The 25,682-nt window shown below is 40.7% G+C and overlaps 1 protein-coding gene and 1 pseudogene across 4 annotated transcripts in view; both read right to left on the reverse strand.

Moving 5' to 3' along the window:
- Positions 1-25,682, reverse strand: part of SEPTIN6 (septin 6) — a 69,521-nt gene that overhangs the window by 36,301 nt on the left and 7,538 nt on the right. For all 4 annotated transcript variants that reach the window (XM_019717026.2, XM_019717028.2, XM_019717025.2 and 1 more), the window contains exons 2-3: positions 20,160-20,274; positions 12,185-12,380 (exon numbers count right to left, since the gene is read on the reverse strand). In XM_019717026.2, coding sequence (XP_019572585.1) covers positions 12,185-12,380; positions 20,160-20,274 — 311 coding nt within the window. The remainder of the gene's footprint in view (positions 1-12,184; positions 12,381-20,159; positions 20,275-25,682) is intronic.
- Positions 22,304-22,943, reverse strand: LOC109437668 (large ribosomal subunit protein eL19; annotated as a pseudogene).

Raw genomic sequence — 25,682 nt, forward strand, 5'->3', positions numbered from 1 at the left:
GATGGTCGGCCTCCTACTTTACCAATATAATCAAGGCCACCAGGCTCACACTACCCCAACTTCCTGCCTCACTCCCTCCCCTTTAAAAATGAATCAATTCTTCCCTGTTTCTCTCTAGTTTCTGAGGATGAAGGGTCCTTCATCCTGTTCAAGGTCCATCACCCCTGTGCAATTGATCTCATTCTTTCAGGCTCTTTGAAAACCTTGCTTCATCTAACAGCTCCTTACCTCTTACTGACTCCTTCCTCTCAATCTATACACATGCTTAAGTCTTCCCTCATCTAAAAAAAAAATTTTTCCTCAATGATACATTTCTTCCCAAATACTACCCTATGCCTTTTCTTCCCTTAACAGTCAAGTTTGTCTTTTGCACCTACCACAGGGCCTACCGTATTAGTGCTCGATATTTAATGGAAGGATGGAGATTTTTTGAAAGAATAATGTACTCTTTTTTTTTTTTAAATATACTTATCATTCACTGTTCAACACATTATAGATGTTTTCTACCTTCACCAGCATCCTACTTATCAACACATTGATTGGATACATTTGGTTTTCAATGATAAAAATTTAGAGGTATTCTCTTTAGTATTTTATTTTTCCCATCAATGTATATATCATTCATTCACTTGTTCATTCAACAAATTTGTACTGAATACCTATTATATGCCAGTTGACTTGAATTCATCCTATAAGACTTCAAGACTTAGTACAGCCATTCCTGATCACCTCCTCTTCCCTCTCAGCAACCTCCAACTTACACTCCCACCACCAGACTTACTGATTGCTACTCTTCCCATCCCCACATACCTGTTATTGTACTTCACCTTATGTAGAATTTGTATACATTATTTGTCTCCTGCACTAAACTGTGAGCTCCATAACTAAAGACTGTGCCTTGTTTCTTAGTATCCCTGGAACTTTACACTGTACCTAGCACACAGTTGACATTTAGTATTTTATAAACTGAACTAGGTCCCCCACATCGATTTGGTTATTAATTCTCGTGGATCCTTTTTCTCACATCTGCCCTCTCCTTTCTATCCTCTAAGGCTTCTGCTGCTGTTCAAGCCTTTATCATCTCTATCACCCCTGACCTCCTTGCCTCCCTCTGGACACTACTTTATCTCTTTTCCCCAGTTCAGAAAAGCTTTTTTAAATGAGCAGTCACCACCCACTCTATCTGCTTCCTTTAAATTTTTCCACTTTTTAAATTTTTAATTATATGAGCAATACATATACTCATGCTCCTCTCCTCAGAGATAACTATTTTCAGATTGTTGATTATCCATGCAGAACTTTTTCTGTGCATTTATATTCAGAGAAGGAGAGAGAGAGAGAGAGAGAGAGAGAGAGAGAGAGAGAGAGAGAGAGAGAGGTCTGTTGTTTTATCGGGAAGGGGCAGATTTATGTAAACGGCATCATGATTTGTAAATCAACCTGTAACTTCTTTTTTCACTTAACATCTCCACGTGAGTACATATAGATCTACTTCATTTTTTTTTAAACTGCCAAGTAGAATTCTATAATATGGTTGTACCATAGCTCATTTAGTCGCTCTATTGGTAGAAATTTAGACTGTTTTAAAAAAAAAAAGTTTTATTCCATAATGAATGCTACAGTGAGCATCCTTTCTGTATGCTTTTCATGAATACATGCAACTGATTCTCTATGCTATATACCTAAGAGTGGAAATGCTGGTCACATTTCAAATTTTAATAGATCCTGCCAAATTTGCTCTCTAAAAAAATCCGCATCAATTTATACTCGCAGAATCATGAATGAAATTACCAGGTGTTAGTGGATATTGTATTTTTATTTTTGCAAATCTAATGAATAAAAATATATTTGTGTTTCATTTTGCATTTCCCTAATTATTGGTGATGTTGAATGAGCATCGTTCCATATTTTGATTGGCCATTTATATTTCCCCCCGGTCAATTCCTTCTTTATTTCTCATTGAATTGTAGAAGTTCTTTTTACATTTTAGAAAAGGGCTTTGTTTGTTATATAGGTTGCAAATATTTTCTTCCCATCTTCAGTTTGTTTTCAGTTTTGTTTATGGTGTCTTTCAATATATAAAGGGTTTTTTTGTTGTAATGAATTTGAATGTCAGTCTTTTCTTCTAGGATTTTTGGATTTTCTGACACAATTAGAAAAGCATTCTCTATCCCAAAAGTTATTTTTCTCCATATATTTTTACAAATTGTTTTTTTTCATTAGTTTCAGGTGTACAAAACAATGTAGTAGTTAGACATTTATCACTTATATCCCTCACAAAGTGATAATCCCCCTCCCCAATCTACTACCCCTCTGACATCACATACAGCCATTACATTTCCACTGTCTCTATTCCTAATGCTGTACTCCACTTCTTGTAACTATATATACATATAAAATTATAGTTGACATTCATTATTGTTCAGCTTCAGCTTCAGGTGTACAGTGCAGTGATCAGGCATCTACATCATCCCTGAGGTGGTCTCCCTAATGAGACAAGTGTCCATCGGATACCCTACAAAATCTTTACAACATTATTGATTACATTCCCCAAATTGACTTTCATATCCCCGTGGCAATCTTGTGGTTACCGATTGTGCTTTCTAATCCCCTCACCTTCCCCCTTATCCCCACCCCCCTCCCATCTAGCAACCCTCAGTTTTTCCTCTATGTCTCTGAGACTGTTTCTGATTAGTTCATTCATTTATTCTTTTCTTTAGATTCCACATATAAGTGAGATCATATGGTATTTGTCTTTCTCTGTCTGACTTATTTCACTTAACATAATGTTCTCTAGGTCCATCCATATTGTTGCAAATGGTAAGATTTCATGCTTCTTTATGGCTGTGTAACACTCCATTGCATAAATGTACCACAGTTTTGTAATCCAGTCATCTACCAATGGGCATTTCGGTTGTTCCAACATCTTGGTTATTGTGTATAGAGCTGCAATAAACATAGGGGTGCATACATTTTTTCGATTTAGAGTTTTAGATTTCTCCGGATAGATACCTAGGAGTGGAATTGCTGGGTCATAAGGTAGTTCCATTTTCAGATTTTTGAGATACCTCCATACTGTTTTCCATAGTGGCTGCACCAATCTGCAATCCCACCAACAGTGCACAAGGTTCCCTTTTCTCCACATCCTCGCCAGCACTTGTTGTTTGTTGATTTATTGATGATAGCCATTTTGACTGGGGTGAGGTGGTATCTCATTGTGGTTTTTATTTGCATTTCTCTAATGATTAGTGAGGTTGAGCATTTTTCATATGTCTGTTTGCCATCTGTATGTCCTCTTTAGAAAAATGTCTCTTCATGTCCTCTGCCCATTTTTTAATTGGGTTGTTTGTTTTTTGGAGTTGAGTTGAGTGAGTTTTTATAAATTTGGGATATTAACCCTTATCAGATATATCATTGGCAAATATCTTCTCCCATTCAGTAGGATCCTTTTTGTTTTATTGATGGTTTCCTTTGCTGTGAAGAAATTTTTAGTTTGATGTAATCCCACATGTTTATTTTTTCTCTTACTTCCCTTGCCCGAGGAGATATATCAGTAAAAATCTTACTCCGGGTAATGTCTGTAAAGTTTCTTCCTATATTTGCTTCTAGGAATTTTATGGTTTCAGATCTTACATTTAAGTCTTTAATCCATTTTGAATTTATTCTTGTATATGGTGTAAGGAGGTGGTCCAGCTTCATTTTTTTGCATGTGTCTGTCCAGGTTTCCCAGCACCATTTATTGAATAGACTGTCTTTACCCCACTGTAAATTCTTGCTTCCATTGTCATAGATTAAATGACCATATAGGCATGGATTTATTTCTGGGCTCTCTATTCTGTTCCATTGATCTATGTGTCTGTTTTTATGCCAGTACCATGCTGTTTTGATTACTGTAGCCTTGTAGTATAATTTGATGTCAGGTATCATGATACCTCCCACTTTGTTCTTATTTCTCAAGATTGCCAAGGCTATCTGGGGTCTTTTATGGTTCCATATAAATTTTAGGATTATATGTTCTATTTCTGTGAAAAATGTCCTTGGTAGTTTGATAGGAATTGCGTTGAATCTGTATATTGCCTTAGGCAGTATGGACATTTTAACTATATTAATTCTTCCTATCCATGAGCATGGTATGTGTTTCCATCTATTTGTATCTTCTTTAATTTCTCTCTTCAGTGTCTTATAATTTTCTGAGTACAGATCTTTTACTTCTTTGGTTAAATTTATTCCCAGGTATTTTATAGTCTTTGAAGCAATTGTAAATGGGATTGTTTTCTTAATTTCTCCTTCTGATATTTTATTATTGGTATATACAAATGCAACTGATTTCTGAATATTAATTTTGTATCCTGCTACTTTACTAAATTCATTTATCAGTTCTAATAGTTTTTTGGTGGAGTCTTTAGGGTTCTCTATATAGTATCATGTCATCTGCATATAATGACAATTTTACTTCCTCCTTACCAATTTGGATGCCTTTTATTTCTTTTTCTTGTCTGATTGCTGTGGCTAGAACTTCCAGCACTATGTTGAATAGAAGTGGAGAAAGTGGGCAACCTTGCCTTGTTCCTGATCTTAAGGGGAATGGTTTTAGCTTTTCCCCATTGAGTATGATGTTAGCTGTGGGTTTATCATATATGGCCTTTATTATGTTGAGATATGGTCCCTCTATTCCCACTTTCTAAAGAGTTTTTATTCTAAATGGCTGCTGGATTTTGTCAAATGCTTTTCTGTATATATTAATATGATCATATGGTTTTTATTTTTCATTTTGTTAATGTGGTGTATCACATTAATTGATTTGTGGATGTTGAACCACCCTTGCATACCAGAAATGAATCCCACTTGATCATGGTGTATGATCTTTTTAATGTATTGCTGAATTCTGTTCACTAATATTTTGTTGAGGATTTTTGCATCTATGTTCATTAGGGATATCGGCCTGTAGTTTTCTTTTTTTGTAATGTCTTTGTCTGATTTTGGGATCAGGGTGATAGTGGCCTCATAAAAAGTGTTTGGGAGCCTTCCCTCCTTCTGGATTTTTTGGAATAGTTTGAGGAGAATAGGTGATAATTCTTTTTTGAATGTTTTGTAAAATTCACCTGTAAAGCTATCTGGTCCAGGGCTTTTGTTTGTTGGGAGCTTGTTGATTACTGATTCAATTTCCCTGGTGGTAGTCAGTCTATTCAGGTTTTCTGTTTCTTCTTGAGTTAGCCTTTGGAGGTTGTATGCTTCTAGAAAATTGTCCATCTCTTCCAGATTGTCTAATTTGTTGGCATATAGTTGCTCATAGTAATTTCTTAATTTAAAAAAAAATTTCTGTGGTGTCTGTTGTCACTTCTCTTTCATTTCTGATTTTATTAATTTGGGTCCTCTCTCTCTTTTTTTTCTTTGATGAGTCTGGCTAAAGATTTGTCGATTTTGTTTATCTTATTTAAAATCCAGCTCTTGGAGTCATTGATCTTTTGTATTTTTTTTTTTATTTTTTTTTTTGGTCTCGATTTCATTTATTTCTGCTCTAATCTTTATTATCTCCTTCCTTGTGCTCCCTTTGGGCTTATCTTGCTCCTCTTTTTCCAGATTCCTTAAGTGTAAGAATAAACTGTTGATGTGTGATTTTTCTTGTTTCTTTAGGTAGGCCTACATTGCTATGTATTTCCCTCTTAGGACTGCTTTCCCTGCATCCCATAGATTTTGGGTCATCATGTTTTCATTTTCGTTTGTCTTGAGATAGATTTTAATTTCTTCCTTGACCTCATGGTTCACCCACTCATTATTTAGTAACATGTTATTCAGCCTCCATGTATTTGTGTGTCTTCCAGTTTTTTTTTCCTGTAGTTGATTTCTAATTTCATAGCACTGTGGTCAGAGAAGACAAATGATATGATTTCAATTTTCTTAAATTTATCAAGACTTGTTTTGTGGCCTAACATGTGGTCTATCTTGGAAAATGTTCCATGTGTGCTTGAGAAGAACATGTATTCTGCAGCTTTGGGGTGAAATGCTCTGAAAATATCGATTAAATCCAACTGGTCCAATGTGTCATTTAAGGCCATTGTTTCCATATTGATTTTCTGTCTGGAAGACCTGTCCCTTGTTGTCAGAGGTGTGTTGAAGTCCCCTACTATGATAGTGTTACTGTTGATCTCTGTCTTTATGTCAGTCAATATCTGTTTTATATATTTAGGTGCTCCTATGTTGGGTGCATAGATGTTTACTAGGGTTATGTCCTCTTGTTGGATCGATCCCTTTATTATTATGTAGTGCCCATCTTTGTCTTTTAATATATTCTTCATTTTAAAGTCTATTTTGTCAGATATAAGTATTGCAACTCCAGCTTTTTTCTCATTTCCATTTGCATGAAATATCTTACTCCAACCCTTCACTTTCAGCCTGTGTGTGTCTTTTGATCTGAGGTGAGTCTCTTGTATACAGCATATGCAAGGGTCTTGCTTTCTTATCCACTCAGCCACCCTATGTCTTTTGATTGGAGCATTTAATCCATTTACATTTAAAGTGATTATTGATAGGTATATAGTTATTGCCATTTTTTATTTGTAGTTAGATTGTTTTCATCTTTCTTCTGCTTACAGAAGCCCTTTTAATATTTCCTGCAATGCTGGCTTGGTGGTAATGAATTCCTTTAGCTTATTCTTTTCTGGGAAGTTCTTTATCTCTCCTTCAATTTTAAATGATAGCCTTGCTGGATAAAGCAATCTAGGTTGTAGGCCTTTGTTTTTCACCACTTTGAGTACCTCCTGCCACTCCCTTCTGGCTTGCAAAGTATCTGTAGAAAAGTGATTTGACAGTCTTATAGGCGTTCCCTTGCATGTAACCCACTGTCTTTCTCTTGCTGTTTTAAGATTCTCTCTGTCTTTAACCTTTGCCATTTTAACTATAATTTGTCTTGGTGTGGACCTGTTTGGGTTCATCCTGGTTGGAACTCTCTGTACTTCCTGGGCTTGTATGTCAGTTTCCTTCACCAGGTTAGGGATGTTTTCAGTCATTATTACTTTAAATATGTTCTCGATCCCTTGCTCCCTCTCTTCACCTTCTGGTATTCCTATGATGCGCATGTTATTGCACTTGATATTATCCCAGATGTCTCTTAAACCATTTTCATTGTTTTTTATTCTTTTTTCTTTTTGTTGTTCCGTTTGGGTGATCTCTGCTAACTTGTCTTCTAAGTCGCTGATTCGATCCTCTGCCTCATTTAACCTGCTGGTAATTCCTTCAAGTGTGTTCTTTATTTCAGTTATTGTATTCTTTAGTTCTAACTGGTTGTTCATTATGATTTCTCTATCCTTCTTTATGTCATCACTAAGCTCCTTAAACATTCTTATCATCAGTGTTCTGAACTCTGTCTCTGATAGGTTGGTTACCTCTATTTCATTTGGTTCCAATTCTGGAGGTTTCTTCTGTTCTTTTATTTGGGACATGTTTCTTTGTTTCCCCATTCTGGCTGACTCTCTGTGTTTGCTTCGATGGATTAGGTAGATCACCTGGGGTTCTTGGTTTTTTATGGGTGATCTTTTAGTATGTGTCATGTAGTATGTGTCCTTTATATTTGACTTGCACCACTTGCCTGTTCTCCTGTGCGTGTGCTCCAAAGGTAACCGTTGTTTTCTGTGTATTGTCCTGTTAAAGTTGATCTTTAATTGATTTTGGCTTGTCAGTAGGTGGGAGTGACTCCTAGGCTGACTAATTGTGAGTCTTGGCTCTGCCCGCAGTGGATGATCTGTTGCGTGTGGGTTGATCACTCAAATGAGGCTTGGCCCCTATGGGCTCTTGTGCTAGAATTTGTTTTTAATCCAACTGGAATCTATTTTTTGGTCACCGTTTGTGTCAGAGGGTCTCATCTTATTTTTTCCTAATGGATGGCATATTTTCCCAGCACATGTTCTTGAAAGTCCATTCTTTCCCTGTTGACTTAGTTATGCTAAGTTCCCATGTAAACATGAGTTTGATCTTGGACTCACTTCTCTGTTCTATTGTGTGTGTTTTTTCGGTATTCTGATGCTTTTACTTCTTTATCTCCCATTCATTCACGGCAATCCAGCTTCGACCCACTATGTCCCTGGAATTATTCTTAAATGTGTCAATGACCTTCATGTTGCCAAACCCAATGGATATTTTTTCAGGTCTTATCTTCCTGGATACTATTCATCATTTTCTCCCATATGTGATACAACTCTCCCTTGATTCTTTATCAATAAAAGTTATGATCATAACAATATCTTCTGTTCATTAGTTACTTAAGTGTGCCAGGCACTAAGTGTTTCATATGCCATACATGTAAAGTATGACTCACCACAACCCGCTAGGGTCGATAGTACTATTACCATCTCCACTTTATAGGTGAGAAAATTGAGGCACAGAGAATTTAAGTGTGTTGTAATGTAAGCCCAGACAGTTGGTTTTTCTTCTTCGTAATGCAAGGGCCTGACTTAAGCTTTGATTGCTGAGGCATCTACTTCAAAGAGGCATCCACTTCAAAGACCAGCCACAGAAAGATAAAGAGCCAGGATGCCCCCACCCCCAGGGGAAGCTCCTTTGTTTTAGAGATTTTTGTTGATTTCCGTAACTGACCTTTTAGACTTCTAGTTTCTTTCTCTTCCCACACTTTAAATTCCTGCTCTTATGTTTTAAATTCACGAATAAAACATGAGCCCACAAAACCCTAGCCTCACAATTTCAACTCCAAACAAAGGAGAACCCCAGGCCCATGTGTTCTTTCTTTCTCTACCTGCAACCTCACTGTTTGGCCAGTGTACCTTTTGCTTTACAGGACCTGTGAATAATAAACTATTTTTACCCCAAAGTTTCCTGGTGGTTTTTGCTGAGGGTGTCTTCCAATCAAAATAAGAACCACAAGGGGCAATCCAGCCACAACACTGGTGCTGAGACTGGCACAAAACACTTGTCCAAGATCCCTGGACCAATAATTATCAAGATGGGGTTTGAACCCAGGTCTGTCTGAGACCAAAGCCTAAGTTCCTAAGCATTCCCCTTTCCAGCCTATCTTGTCTCCCTCTTGGGTTCCTTTTGCTCCAGCATCTTTTCAATGGTGGCTTTCCCCAAGATATGGCTTTCATCACTGCTCTGTCTATCCATGCACCCTGGGTAAAGCAGGCACTCTGATGCTGTTTCCATGCAGCTGTCCTGATATATCTATGCCCAAATGGCCCTGTCAGTATGGAGAAATCACTGCTTTTTATTTTATTACTTCACCTCTGCTTCCCAGCCCAGTTTCAGAAAGGCTTTTCATTTCTACTTATTTAAGTTTATATTACAGTAGTCCCCCCCTTATCCATGGGAAATACATTCCAAGACCCCCAGTGGATGCCTGGAAACACAGATTGCACCAAACCCTATATATACTGTTTTTTCCTATACATACATATCTGTGATAGAGTTTAATTTATAAATGAGGCACAGAAAGAGATGAACAACAATAATAAGATAAAACAATTATAACAATATACTGTAATAAAAGTTATGTGAATGTGATCTCTCTCTCTCCCTCTCTCAAAATATCTTACTGTACTGTATGTACTGTACTCATCGTTTCACTTAAAGGAAGCACTTTATAGCTTCTTTTTGGAATATCCAAATTGCCAGCATTACTACTCTTGTGTTTTGGGATGATTATTAAGTAAAATAAGGGTTACTCGAACATGAGCAGTGTGATACTGTGATAGCCGTTTTGATCACCAACATGACTACTAAGTGACTATCAGGAGGGTGGTATATACAGCATGGATATATGGGACAAAGGGATTATTCACATCCTGGGCAGGACAGACAGGGATGATGCAAGATTTTGTGACGCTACTCAGAACCGTGTGCAATTTAAAACTTATAAATTGTTTATTTCTGGAATTTTCTATTTAATATTTTCAAACTGCGTTGACTGCAGGTAAATGAAACTATGGAAAGCAAAAACATGGACAAGGAGGACTACCATATTTGATTTTGTATGAGTATGTATCATATTTATAATCAGGGAAAACAATAAGGATCTTACAAATATAATGGAAGTAGATTAGCCTCTAAGGGGCCATATCAGTTCAGTCCTCCCAAACCATCATCAAGGGGTTTTCCATTGTTAAATATGCTGAATGTATGTTACTAAGAACTGTGAGAAATTTAACTGAGAGAATCCTGAGCAATCTGCAGCTGAGATTAAGCACTCACATCGTGACCCAAATATCCCCTTTCCCCAGGGTCTAATTTATTCTCAACCAAATAAGATTAGCACAAAAAGCAAGCCTATAAAAAACAGAGCTGTCCTTTGTTTAGAATTTCAAATAGAAAACAGAAATCTGTTCAATTATTAAGAAGCTAAATATATTTATTAATTATAAGAAAATGGGTGTAGCTGTTGTAACTTCAAGGAAGAAATAGGAGAACTTGTGATACACTTCATCTAAGAAGCAAGAGAATCCTCAAAGAATGAGCAGACACTGCTCAAAATGATGAATGGCCTTTTCTGGGAGGAGTGCTTGTGATAACCCTGTAACTTCTAGTTAAATGCAGATGGTATCTGACCCCACGCTTTCCCTGGCCCCAGCCTTCATCACATCCTCATCTCTGAGTTCTCCCCACCCCTCATTCACTCACCATTCTTAAATACCCCAGACCTCCTCCGACCTCTCTACTTATTTCTGTTCCTTTGCTTTTCAGGATGTCTTTTTCTCCATCTGCTGACTTAACACCTCAAGGATTTTGTCTTTAGCCCAGTGTTTATCTTGCTCAACTCTGATCCTTGGGTGATCTTACATGTGTCCACAGTTGGTAGAGATCACCCATACCTTGATAACACAAATCTCTATTTCTAGCCCAGACCCTCTTTTGACCTCTAACCTTTGTGTTGTATATTCAGCTGCCTACCATTGAAGGTCATCATGTCTCTTGAAGGCCCATAGACAGCTCAAACTCAATATGTCTAAAACAACTGATTTCCTTTAAAAGCTGGTTCTCTTGTGTTACCTCTCTTACCATTTGTCTACTCTCCAAAGCCAGAAATCTAGATTCTTTTTTGCCTCCACAACCCCACTCTAAGTCCTGTTGATTCTATCTACTCAATATTGATCAATTCTCTCTCCTTGTCCTTATCTCAGCACTTGATTTACCTCTGGCCTTGATCCGATTGGTCCAATCGTCTCCTAATTGTTCTTCTTGCTCTCTAGTCTATCTCAAAGAACCTTCTTCAAAGGCCAATCAGACGACATCATTCTACTTCTTAAAACTTTTCAGTGGTTCCACATCTGCATGTTTTATAAATCCCTCCAGGAGCTGGTTCCTGCTACCTTTTCAGGCTCATCTCCCTTACTTTTCCCCCAGCTCATTCCAACCACTCGCTCAGGGACTGACTCAGGTTTTGTGGAGCTTATATGATTTGAAGGGTCCCAAGAAAGATAATACAACATTATGACTAAAAATTAGGCCTTGGAAGGGGCCTGTGTAGGTGAGGGCCCTGAAGCTTAAGTTTCATTTCATTAGCTTCGCAGTAACTCTGCCTCTGGTCTGGCCAAACAGAGCAAGCTGAAGTTCCCTAGAATACGCCATAATGTTCCACATCTCTTTGCCTTTGTCCAAGCAGTTACCCCTGCCTGGAATGCCCTTCTTTCCCTGCCCTGTCTGTCTAGCAAAATAGCTCATCCTTCAAGGACCAGCTCAGGGGACACCTCCTCTGTGAAGGTTTCTTGACCTCCCCATATGGAAATGACTGCTCTCTCCTTCATGTTCTCATTGTAATTTGTCCTTTACTTCTTTGTACCCTGTCCTTTACAGAGCATATCACACTCAATGGAACTAATTTGTTTAAAACCAGTCTTCCCGGTGAGGGCTTCAAGGGCAGAGACAAAGTTATTCCTTTTCAGATTGTTAGAGTACAGCAGTACCAGACACAAGGTAGGAGCTCAATAAATGCCTGCCAAATGGAAACCTCAACCATGTATACGGTAAAGACACTCTTCTTTTGGCAAAGCATGTGAAGAACAGTTGCTCTAGACAGGGACCCTGGGTAGAGATGGTGCTTGTGAGGTATCTGCTGCTTGCCCACACCATTCTGAGAGGAGAGCCAGGCAGGACCATGACATCTGCGGTCTCTCCAAAACTCTTGTTGTGAGCCCTTCCCCGTGGCTTCCCACCAGCCTCCCCACTCCATCCCCTTCCTTACCTGTCCTCCTTGTTGATCTGGTCCCCAAACCCCACTGTGCTAACAATTGTGAGTTTTAGACCCACGTTGCTCTCTTGGAGGTCATAGGTACTGGACCGAAGCTGGACACCTGGCTGTGTGTGGGTGGCTGGCTCCCCTTCGAATTTGGTGTTGAACAGGGTGTCCATGAGGGTGGACTTGCCCAAACCTGTCTCTCCTGAAAAGCAAAATGATAAATTACGGTCCGTTCACACGATGAATGTGAAGCCATTCCACATCATGTTTTGGATGCATATTCATTGACATGGGAAAGTGTACACAACAAGACACTAAGTGAAAAGCATATAGAACTACATGGACTGTTTGATCTCAGTTAAGTGAAAAAAAAACTGAAAGGAACCACACCAACATATTAGCGGTAGTCATCTCAGAATAATGGAATTGGGGTAATTTTCCTTCTATTCCTCATATTTTTTATTAGAAAATTGAGTATGCATTGTTTTTATAGTTAGAAAAAGAAACTATGTTATAGGCAGTGATGAAGAGGTAGAGTTGTGCCTAGAAAAAGAGTGGAAGAAAATACAATATACTCTTACCAATGGTTAGGCCTGGGTGGTGGGGTTATATAGTTTTCATTTCTTGCTGTATGCTTTTCTGCATTTTCCAAATTTTCTACAAGGAATGTGTATAGCTTTTGTAATAAAAATTAAAAGCTTATTTTACATTTTAAAAGAAAGGGACAGCAGTCCTTCATCAAATAAATTTTCTCTCAGTACCCACATCACCTCCCTGTCTGGCCCACACAGTGCTCTGCAGATGCCCAGATGTGTGTCCCAGTGGGGAGAAGACTGTGCATCCCTCAGCTGCTCCTCCCAGGGGGTTGAGCTGTCAATGAGACCATTTTCAGCTAATAGGGAGAGAATGTAGCAGACCACAAATTATTCTTCCCTTTAAATTTCAAACAAACCAGTCATTTGTTTGTTTAACTAATATGCTGCATGATACTAATAAATTAAACCATTGGAATTTCAAAAGTCTTGACTTTCACACCAAGGAGACAAGTGGGGTAAGCGTTGTGGGGGACTGGTGAAGGTTTTTTAAAGTTATTCCTGGAAGACCCAAGGGATGTCAAGGCACTGCCATGAGCCAAGGAGTCTTCTGGGAATGAGAACATTGGAGGGAAACTGGTGGCACGGAAGTTCAGCATCTGATGTGAGCCCACAAACTGGGCTGAGCCCTTCAGCTGCTTATAATCTCTATGGATCCAGACTGTATTTGGGCCCCCATCCCAAGTGATTCAGGAATACAAGATTCAGTTGTCAATTACCGTGGACTTCCCTTTGAATACCTAGACTACCTTGTCATTCTGCTTATCACTCCTCTTCTCCCCTCTCCCCTTCCAAACCTTGAGATGTGAGCATTGACTGTCTACACAGGCAGGAGTGGGTTTGCACTAGGCAAATCCTGGCCAAGTAAATGCCCCCTTGTGACCGACAGTATGTATCAGCAAAGCGGTCCAAGGCTAGAGTCAGAGCTGCACAATGCATAACTGCAAATGGTCTATCTGGGCACGTCTAGCTTTGTATCTTCCACGCCTCTTTTCTCCCGAAAAATGAGCTCTGAATACAGAAGGTGTTTTTTAAGGTATCTGTTGATGATGAGAGCTTCTGCGTGTGGAGAGATTGGTGAAAGAGAGAGAGAACAAGGAAAACATTCAATTCAGCCTAACTCCCCAGCCCCCCAGCCCAATTTTGTAGCCAGGTCTGACTAATGGGGTTGATTGCCAGAGTGCAGAGACACGGCTCCTCACACAGATCATGTTTCCAGCCCGGGTCTGCTACACCTATTAACAGCAAAGATTCTCCCAGAAGAAGCCCCTTTGTTCCTCCCTAAAGGAACAGGAAGTATTTGGATCTCAAGAAAAATTTGGTGAGGTGAGGCCTTTGCAAGGGGAGGTGACAGACTTGGCCAAGCAATGGAATGTATCACCCCCTCCCTGCCCAAGGTAGAGGTGCAGCTAACTGCAAACTGGGCCAGCATCTCTGGGGCTGGAACACAAAGGTGTCTCCTCTACCCTAACTCACCCTCCCTCTGGGTACTGAGGTTCAAGCTACATTTCAGCCTGTCTGTATGTGCCAAATGAATTCCTTGTGTATATCTCCACCTCCACCCCCTCTTCTGTTCCATGAGGTCTTTGTGAATGCCTGACAGCTGCTAGAGAGTGATGGGCCCTGCCTCTCCACCACCCAGAGCTGGCTCTCTGGTTCACTGATCCTAAGGGTTCTCAGTGAGCAGGGGAGGGGGCAGCTTCCTGTATTGCCGACTCGAGACTCACACAGGTCTCAGGAGCAGAACTACAGAGTGAGGGGCCCACCTTGTTTGCACAGCTGGAGAAATGGAGGCCAGCAGGCAGGGCAGGGAAGCAGGGAGGGGCAGCAGGGAAAATGACCACCTGAATGCCTGCCAGCACAAATGGGCTGTGAAAATTAGATGCCCAATGACAAATGACTGGAAGAAAAGGACCCGCATGTGTCTAAGGAATCATGATAAATGCAACATGAGAAGAGGGCAGAAAATCAGGTGAGTTCGTCCTATGGCTGTTGAGTATTCCTGTTCCAGCTTTCCATTAATGTGGAGCCTGGGGTGGGGGGTCGGGTGGGCCCTCTCAACGGCTGGCACAGGCTTAACCTGAGCCTAGGATGCTGTTCATTCCCACGCTGCCCTGGACCCAGCATTGAGTGGGCAGTGGGGGGCAGGGACACACATGTGGCCTAACTCTGATCAGGTCAGCAAGAAGGTGGGGACTTGGAAATTAGATTCCAGCAGGAAATCTGAGGAGTTCCAAGGGGTCAATTTATCTTTCCTCCTCCCTCCTCATAATGGACAGCAGGGTTTCTTAACCCTTTTTAAGTCACTGCCACCATCCAAGAGGATTTCATCTCGCTGTGCTTAATGTAGATAGTATTCTGGAAACAATGGATTTAAAAAAAAAAAAAAGAATTATGATTTAAAATACGTACTATGAAATATACTTTTTTTTCAAACTATACTCCCTGGGATAGTCTGATGTTGATCTTTGTATCCCGAGTCAAAAACCACTGTAATAAAGAAAAGCTTAGCCTTTTTCCTCATCTGATGTTAATATTTGTATCTTCTGGCACCTTGAGCAATTAAGTCCTTGCCAATGATGAAATGCAGAGTCCCAGCCAGGTTATCACTAAATGGCTGTGTGACCTCAGTTGAGCCCTTTTCTCTCTCTGGGCCCCAGTCTCCTTTTCCATAAAACGAGCAGATTATAGTAGTAATAATAATAGCTATCATTTATGGAGTACTTACTATATGCTAGGCACTGCTCATAAATACTTCATATTTCCTTATTTATTCCCCTAAAATAAACTTATGAGGTAGCTACTATTATTTGTCCTTAATTTACAAGTGGGTTAACCAAGCCACTTCCCAGCTGTGTGAATTTGCCCCAGTTCTCAACCTCTCTGCAACTTACCTTCCTCATCGATAAAATATGGACAAAGTAACTGGTCCAGGGTCATAAAGTAGTAAGTGGCAGAGCCAGCAGCATGTGAATCGAGGCAGTCTGACATTGCTTATGCTTATAACCCATGCTTATAACCAATATGCTCTAGTGCATCCCATAGGCATGATATGTTGCTTCATTTGATCATTAGACAAAGATTTACAAAGCCTCTAATAGGAGCCAGGCATAGTTTTAGGGGCCAGGGATACAGCAATTAACAAGACAGCCCCAATCCCTGTTTGCATAGAGCTCACAAGTCACATGGAGCTAAAGTCTCTTCCAGCTCCAAATGTTGGAATAAAGCAAGAGAAACATCTCTGAGTTCAAGAGGGAGGTATCCAAAAGGAAACTGCTTAGAAACTCCAGTTGGCCAAGGGAGACTATGGACAGGGACCGGTCATGCCTAGCTCTGTGACCTTGCTCTGACCAGCCTCAAGTTGGCAGCTAAAAACCAGCTATTGTGGGAATAACGACATCACAGAAATCAGCAAGTGCTGCAAACCATGGCAAGTTTTCTCCTGACATCGGATTGTGAGACATTGACAAGCACACCACTGCTGGCAGCCTGTCTAGACAAGTGAGTAGCTGCCTTTCCCAATCGACCACTGACCTTGATAGAATACTAGCTGGCCGTCCCCTTCTCCTTCAGTGAGCCTCAATCCTGCTTCTCTTGTATGTTTTTTTTTTTTCTCCAAGTTCAACAGAACCCAGTTGTGCCTGGAATCCTGAGCAGCTTCAAAGTAAATATTATCATTATGACCCTCTGTTTTCCTCACAGGCATTACTGTTGCTGGCACATTCAGAAGGCTGAGTCTCTTTGGGGCTCCTTCCCAGCAAAACATTTGTACTGCTGGCTCTGGTAGCTCCTGTACTATGTCTAGGATCATGGGATCCTAGTGATTTCCAAAGCTAAGGGACTAGTAGATGTTTTCATGGCGGGGGCAGGGAGAACTTCGCCCCATTCAGTAATTATTGTCAACCTTACAGAATCTGTTGAAGAAGAGTCATAACATGCTCATAACTGTGCGCCTAGACCTCTAAAAATAATTGTTGTAGGTGCCATTTGTTGGTACCATGACATGTAAATTGGGCTCTGAATTCATAATAATTCTCTCTCCCAATCCCAATGTACACATGTACAAACATGCACACATGCACGTACGAGGTCAGACTATTAAGTTCGCGAACTCATCCTAGAAAAAGTGCTACACACCTCATTGCTGAATATCACTATGGTCACCTTCAAAGTACTCACTTTGGGAAGCTATGCACCAACTCCAGTGCCTAGTCCACCCTTCAAAGCAATTTTGGAACTCTTTTTCTGGAATGGCCATCAGAGCTGTTGTCATATTACCCTTGATGTCCTGAATGCCATCAAAATGTCTTCCTTTCAATATTTCCTTTATCTTTGGGTAAAGAAGGAAGTCATTGGGGGCCAGATCAGGTGAGTAGGGAGGGTGTTCCAATTTATTTGTTTACTGTTATTTGTTCCAGTTATTTGTTTACTGGCTAAAAACTCCCTCACAGACAGTGTCGTGTGAGCTGGTGCCTTGTCGTGATGCAAGAGCCATGAATTGTTGGTGAAAAGTTCAGGTCACCTAACTTTTTCACACAGCCTTTTCAGCACTTCCAAATAGTAAACTTGGTTAACTGTTTGTCCAGTTGGTACAAATTCATAATGAATAATCCCTCTGATATCCCTGATAAAAAAAGGTTAGCAACATCGGTGCCACAAGGTCGCGAACTTAATTGTCAGGTCTCGTATGCATGTAGGGTACCCACTCTGCTCAGCTTGGGCCTGTGATCAGCAGTCCAGCACCAAGATAAACAATACTGTGCTAAAAATAGCCTAGGTCTCTGTTAATAATGGAAGCTAGTGCTACCATAATTGTACACTTAAAATGCCCTATCAGAACAGAAAAGAAAATCCTCTGGGAGAACATATTCTATGCCCAGTCATTAAGGAAGTAAACCTGACAGTTATGTACAGGCAGTAGGTAGGCATGAAAGTATGGTCACTGAAAGTCCTGTGAAAGAAAAAAAATCACATTTACCAGCCAAACTATGAACCCTTTGCCAAGTCAGCTACAGGACTCAGCCCCATGACTGGACTGAGATTGCAACCTTAGAGCCACTCTAAGCTGCTCATGACCTTGGCCCAAATTGTGGATTCTCTGAGCAATGACAGGGTCACGAGTACAGCTGGGGAGCAGGATGCATGAGTTGTAGGCTTTTTTGGATCAGGGATGAAGAATGAAATTAACCCAGTCCAGGCTGGTGCATCGAATGGTTGCACCTATAGGGCTTTTAGGGGAGCTATTAGGACAGCCATTACCTGAAACTTTACATGAGGGGAAAGAAAGAGAGTAGGTGACTGCTTGTGGGTGAGGGCCTCCTTCCTACCCCTCTACTCTTGGAGGGTCTGTCCCAGGCAGTTGAGCTTTTCCATTCCAGTAGGTGCATGCTGAAGCAACTGTAGCTATACAATGGCTGGGTGCAAACTTGATGATAGGAGTTTACTATTTCTCCCACTCACTTTGCCATGAGCTTGGCTGCCTCTTCCTCCAGGCCCTAAGGGAGCCTGTGGCCCACATGTCCAATTACCCTATGCATCCACAGAGAGCCACTCTGATTTATATGGCCTCCCTCCTAAAGCTTCACTAGCCCACCCAATTGGTTGAAGGGTTGCTTAGGGTGGGTCTGTCATTTCACTCCTCATCTCCTCAACTCCACTACAGTTCATACGGAGCTCTGGGAGAAATACTAAGAAAATCCAGCATGTTTGTGTGGAAATTTTCAGTAATCAAATATTATGTGAAATAAGTTGGCCATCAGCCAAAGATTAGAGAGATTTGGCAGCACTAATATTGGAGGTGATAGCATTTGATCTTATGTCACCCACCATGACTTATTTATTTTGTATCCCTCTCCTAATAGAAAATAATCATAACCATCAGTGGACTTCTGGCATTTAAAGAATTAACAGCCTAGATCTGGACTCTAAGGCCCATGACATGAAATTCTGTGAAGCATATATTTTCATTTCATAGGTTCCAAAGCCAGTGTGTGGGTGTGAGTCATTTAGCTAGTGAGTGAGCCTAGCTGACTGCCTGCCATCCATATTTAAAAGTGACTTTGCTGTTCTCTACTTGCCCTTGACTGTGCAGTTTTTCTCCTACAGGAAATGGTCTGGAAAAGAGTACTGTGGATGCAGATGAAGAAAAAATAGAGTCCAAGAAAATGAATGACCTTAGTTAGAAAACAGAACTTTAGACTACATTAAAGAATAAAAGAGCCAATTCAGGAGTGGCTCAGATCCTCAACATTAATGAGTTCACCATATGCTCTATATAAAAATGAGAAAAGGCAATTAGCAGAAGTGTTTGAGTGCTCCAACCAGGGTGAAAACTGGCTTTATTATGGTGTTTATATAATCATTAAGGTTTGGAAGTAGACCATTGCAAATATGCAGGTATGCTTTATTGCACTGTATAGTGAAAATTATATGCTATGATAGTGTTTGTAAATTTGGGATTTTTTGAAGGTCCAAGGAGAGATTCTTAAAGAATGTCAGGAAACTGCTGTTCCTCATATTTAGCTGGTGTTTGACAGTTTCCAAATGCTTTCGTGTTCTCAAGAGACATTATTGGCAGCAGTTAGAGAAGCAGAGGGAGGAACAAAGAATCACGTAGACCTGAGTCCTTGTCATGGCTCTGCCACTTATTCTGTGTTGCCTCAAGTAAGTCCCTTATCCTCCCCAAGTTTCTGGGTTTCCGTCTGTTTGATGAAGATGGAATGTTCCTTGCTCTGCTCACTTGGAAAAGCCCTAGTAAGGACCCAAATTGCTAATATGGGAAAGTGTTTGAGAAGCATAATGAGTGGTTTTTGTGGGGTTAACTCATTGATTCATTTCACAAACATTATCGAACTCTCTTTGTGCTGTGATTAGCACATTAGAGGTGATTACGATGTGATTCCCACACTTGAGACTAAAAGTCCAGGCAGAGATATATTCAAAGGGGATAAAAGAACTTTGCACACAGCTGTGTGCACTTGAGCTCAAACTGTACCAAGCATAGCAGGGCTGCAGAGGAAACAGACAGACCCAGCCCACTGCCCACAGTTGTTGCCTCCCTCCCAGTTCTGCTCTGGCTCCTTTTTCTGCAGTCAAAATGAACCTGACAGCAATAGCTGAGCCAGCCAGCTTCCTTGCAAAATTTCCACTGGGTGTACACAGCTCAATTTCCCCCAAGGGATGGTCCCATAGTCTGGTGTGACCGGGGGGGGGGGGGAATGTCATTACAACTGGCTGTTTACAAAAACAAGCAGAGGGATAAAAGAGGAAAAACACTTTTGCAACTAGAATAGAATGACACAGTATTTAACCTAATTACCTGCAAAGCCACATCCAGCCATTACGGATCCATATTCTGTAACAGAATTTCCTGCTATGGAAATACTCACCCACACACAGGATGTTGAAGCAGAAGCCCTGGCTGACTGACTTATTCACCAGCTGGTCAGGCAAGCTGTCAAACCCCACATGTCCAGCCAGGGGGACAGTTCGGCAACCTTCACCCTAATTTGGAAGGGGAGGGAGGGGAGAAAATGAAAATGTGCTTACAAGCAATCTGGGCCTCACTTCTCCATCCAAAAATATCCCCGTGCTTGGAAGTAACACCCGCCCAGACTCCATAATGAATGTCACCATAGTTCCAGACAGAGCAAACTATAGAGGGGCGTATAAGGGATGGGAGGACAAGGTCAGGGGATGAGACCGCTGGTGCCAGAGGTTCACCGACTTGGGTTAACTCTCAACTCAAATTGCTTACAAGCTCGGCAACTTCTCAAAGACTCCATTTTATTCCCTGTCATATGAGATAGTATTGCCTATTTTACAGGTGATTGGGAGACTCAAATGTGCTCATATATGTAATGAACTTAGCACAATGCCTGGTACATGCATAAATGTTCAGTAAATATTACAAAGGGACTTCAATTACTCCTCTCTCTAGGGTCTTTTGGGGTTCTACAAAGGTGGCACTGTGTAAAGGTTAAGAGACTAGGCTTTGAAATCAGGCAGGTCTAAGTTAGAATCCCACCTCTTCCACCTTCTGACCTCAGACAAGTTACTTAACTTCTCAAAGTGTCCCCATCTGTAAAATCGGGATCTTGTAGCTACTACTCCAGAAGACTGGTGTGAAGATTAGATAGGATAATACTCCTCAAGCACTGAGCAGGGTGACAAGCATGTGGTAAGCATTCCATCAACAGTAGCTGCTGTTCTTATTGCACTGTGAGGTTATCCTTCCACTTGGACTCCCCAAATAACATGTGATGCCATGGCACACTTGCAGCTCCCTCCAGCTAGAGAGCTGCCTCCCTGCTTCCTCTGATTCCTTTGTCTCCATGGAGTCAGCCAAGCCATTCACAGCCCGGAAAACAGAGGGCCTTTGCTTTGCCTGCAAATCCCAAAGCTTCTTATTGTTAATGGTTTTCCATAACAGGGAGAACTTCATACTGATGCAGCCTTCCAAAGAGCCTGGGGAAGGACAAAGGGGGGCTGCATGTACTCAAAAAATGTGCTAACTGCCAATGGCCACAGGGGAGGGGAGAAAGGAGGAGAAGAAAAGTTGGAGACAGCTAAACTAGACAAAAGGGGTGGGGGGCTAGGTAAGCAGTCAGAGTTTCTGTGAGGTGGGGCTATACCAAGATTTCCATAACCAGAAAGGCGCCAAGAGCAATCCAAGAAGAGCATGGTTAGTGCCAGGAGACCTGAGCCAGCATCCCAGGCTGTTAGCAGGTAGCTCTTAGCCTTAGCCTGGACTGGACCTGCTTTTAGACAAGGTCTATAAGGATATACTTTGACACTGAGAGGGATGGGGTGCATTGGTGGGAGAGCCTCACAGCAGCTGACATTGTCAGAACTGGTTCCCAGACAACCCCTTTACCCAATTTGAGATCCCACTCCCATTACTATTATCAAATCCTCCAAGCGTGAGAGACAAGGCTAGGTGCCAGTGACTGCCACCTGGCAAATTCATTGCCCTCACACACCCCACCCCACACACACTCCAAGTGTAGTAGTCCTGAAACACAACCATCTGCCATCATTTAGTCCAGGTTGGAGTATTCTGGGTCCCAGAGGGGCACCTGAACACACCTCCTTATTGTTTTTATTAAAGCAAACAAAATAATGTAACTTTCCCACTGTTCCTTCTTGGTCCTCAGCAATGTAGGGAGACAGAAATTTAAGAACTAATGAGCTTTCTCGATGGAGCCGCCTACATAACAGGCATTAGCAATTGGAAGGGACCTCAGAGGTGAGGTTTCCTGAGCCATATTTTATTGTCCTTGGCTGCCTCTTTCTGTCTCCAAATGCAGCACCATGAAACTTCAAGCACTCCAAGGCCTCTGGTCTAAGTGCCAAAAGGTGAGAAAAGGGAACTTTCAAAGTGAAGATAGTGGAGGGCAGTGGGGAGAACTCCACACCTTATTCTTTTTTTTTTTTTTTTTAGGCAGATGAAAGCTTTTTATTGAATTATCGATCCATATACTGGACAATGGCTAGAAAAGCTGAGTTTAAGTACAGGCCACTATGTACAGGTAAAAGAGATGGAGATTTATTTCTTGGTCTCTTCTTCCTTGGACAGTCTTGATGATTTACTCCTTCTTGGCCTGGAGCCGCTCTTCACAGCGCTTGCGTGCTTCCTTGGTCTTAGACCTACGGGCCTCAGCCTGGTCAGCAAGAAGCTTCTTGCGAGCATTGTCTGCCTTCAGCTTGTGGATGTGTTCCATGAGAATCCGCTTGTTTTTGAACACATTCCCCTTCACTTTCAGGTACAGGCTGTGATACATGTGGCGGCTAATCTTCTTAGATTCACGGTATCTTCTGAGCAGTCGGCGAGAATTCTCATCCTTTTCATCCAGGTTACCTTCTCAGGCATTCAAGCATTGGCAGTACCCTTTCGCTTACCTATGCCCATATGCCTGCCCTTCCTACGGGCCAAGGTGTTTTTTTGGCAACGAGCTCAGGAATGGACAGTCACAGGCTTCCGGATGATCAGCCCATCTTTCATCAGCTTCCAAATCTGCTGGCGGGAGTTGGCATTGGCGATTTCATTGGTTTCATTGGGGTCCAACCAGACCTTCTTTTTGCCACAGTGGAGGACACTGGAGGCAAGCCTCTTCTGAAGCCTGAGCATACTCATGGCTGTGGCCACAGTGGGAAAAGGAAAGAATTCCACATCTTATTCTTAAAGATATACTTCACTGTCAAAGACTTACCAAACATCTCCCATGTGCCCACCGTTACCTCCCACCTAGCACAATGCTGGAAAGAGCCCTAAACAGCAGAAGAAAGGGGACGAGTTTTACTCCCTAGGCCAGGGGATTTAGGGGCCATTTTGAGTGTTTTGAGCAGGAAGGGCCATGATAGTAGTGGTGTTTTCAAAAAAAAAAAAGATTATTCCAGAGGCAGGGTGCTTGACTGATTGGAGGAGAGAGAGAGAATAAGGGGCAGGAAGACATGAGCAGATAACTCCAATAACTTTTTTAAAAAAACGGTTTTTTTTATTCGTTTCAGGTACACAAAACAATGTAATAGTTAGACATTTATCATTTATGTTTGGGGAATGTAACTCCAATAACTTTGAACTGGCAGAGTGACATCTAATCAGACAATAAATGCTGATTAGGGTGCACTGATCTGACTTGCGACACAGGAGGGAGAAACAAATTTGAGAGACTTCCTAAAGAAGGTATGAGACTTAATGAGCGATTGTGCAAAGGGAGTGAGGGAGCAATCAAGGCTTTAAAGCTTCAAGGTGCTAAGCCTTAGAGCTTGGATTGATGGCACCATGAAGGAGGGAAGCCAGGAAAGTGAGCTTGTTTAGTGGGGAAGTCAAGGAGTCTGGTTTCAAATAAGCTATAATCAAAAGAAACTTCATTTGTCAGACTTTTTATCTTATAAATATAATTAATGTTCACTGTAGAAATTTTAGAACATGAAAAATTGTAAAGGAGAAAAATCACAGTCACCCATAATATCACTCTCCAGAGATAATCGCTGTTAATATTTATATGTATTTCCCTCCAGTGTGTATATCTTTTTTCTGACAAAACAGGGATAATTCTGTATATTCCTTCTCATTACCTGACTTAATAACCTGACACATAATATAATATGGATGTTTTCTTGAGTAATTAAGTATACTTCTAAAACTATTATTAGCCACATAGCATTCCATTGTATGAATTTACCAGATTTTCTTAACCAATCTTCCACTGCAAGACATTTAGCATGCTTTCAAGTTTTCAACAATATAAACAATAATTCTTACAGATGCATATATCTCTGATCATTTCTTTCTGACTAAATTCTTAGAATTGAAGCCCACTGAGTCCAAGAGCACACACATTTGAAAGACTTTGGTACACATTGAGGATCACTCAACAGAGAACAGTACACATGTCTATTTCCACCACCAATATACAAGAGTGTCTGTTTACCTATACATAGACCAGCACTCACTTTCTGAAGCTTTTTAACCGTTATGAAAATGGCATCATGTCACTTAATTTGCATTTTATTAGTGAAGGTGAACTTTTTTATTGTTCAACTATATATGTGTATTGTGTTTATATATATGTATATGTAAGTTGCCTATTCATGTCTTTGTACATTTTTTTAAAAAATAGGTGTTTGTCTTTCTCTTCTTGATAACTAAAAGCATTTTATATATTAAGAAAAATAAGATAGTTTTTATTTTAAGTGAGATATCCAGGAGAAGAAATCCAAGAAATACTTAGCAATAAGGGATTGTGGGCTCAAGGAGACTTCAAGAACTGGGATATAAATTTAGGAGTGAGAGGTATGAAACTGAATGTGTTCTCCAAGAGACAGTACAGGGAGAAAAGAACTAAAGATTGAATATAGGAAATGCACACAAGTAAGGAATGGGAACATGAAGAAGATTCTTCTGAGAAGGGGGTATGACCAGAGGCCAGGGCTGAAGTCAGGAAGAAATACACAGAAATCACCATTGATCTGGATTTGGTGAAGGTCACTGATAACATTTAGAATCTTTATTTCTTCTGTATCCTTTTACCCAGGGTCTAATACGTGCATCTAAATTAAATGGAAGGTTTGGGAACTAGGGGACATGAGATCTGTTTAATGTGTGTTTTTTTCCTAACCAAGACTTAAGCAGCAAACTTTTTGTCTCAATGCTTGTAGTTGAGAAAGCTTCAAAAATGTGGTATGAGTATTTGTATATATGGTTCCTGTTTTTTTTTTTTTTTTTTTAAAGTATATGGTTCCTGTTTTAGGAAATCCTGTCTAGCAAGTACGATTCAGTCTTGCTTTGATGAATCTTATAAGATGTCAAAGTCATCATTATGAATATCAGTCCTCACTGGTCAGAGCTAAATATGCAGAGGTTAAAAGGTCGGGACACTGGACGGAATGTACACTGACCCCACGGTAGCCCCTTGAAGTTTCTCCCCTCCCCCACTAAACCTCGGATATATCTTTCCTCTTACTCTGTAAGGTGGCCTGATTAATTGAGGTCCTGATTAGTTTGATTGCAGTTAACTGAACATTCTCTGGATTACAACGTACACCAGAGGAGATGGAACTGGCAACTCGGCCAAGTACATCTGACACTAAAACCTCAAGTTATCATTTTGCAGGTAGCAGGTGGTACCATGTTCAAGGCTTGAACCGAGATGCTAGAAAGGCCGCAGTCACCAAAATGTTAAATGGCCCATCTCCTGTAACCCTGCAATCTCCCCTCAGAATCTATTCTACAAAGATCCATGTACTACAAGGAATTTCATTACAGCATTGTTTATAATACTGGAAAACTAGAAAAAATATAAATGTCCAACAATAGGAAATTATTTAACTAAACTATGGTACATGCCTATTCTGCAGTATTCTCCAGCCATTATGAATGTGGTAGGTCCATAGGTACTGATGTGAGT

The sequence above is a fragment of the Rhinolophus sinicus genome, chromosome X (assembly GCF_036562045.2).
Source record: "Rhinolophus sinicus isolate RSC01 chromosome X, ASM3656204v1, whole genome shotgun sequence".
Taxonomy (NCBI): Eukaryota; Metazoa; Chordata; class Mammalia; order Chiroptera; family Rhinolophidae; genus Rhinolophus; species Rhinolophus sinicus.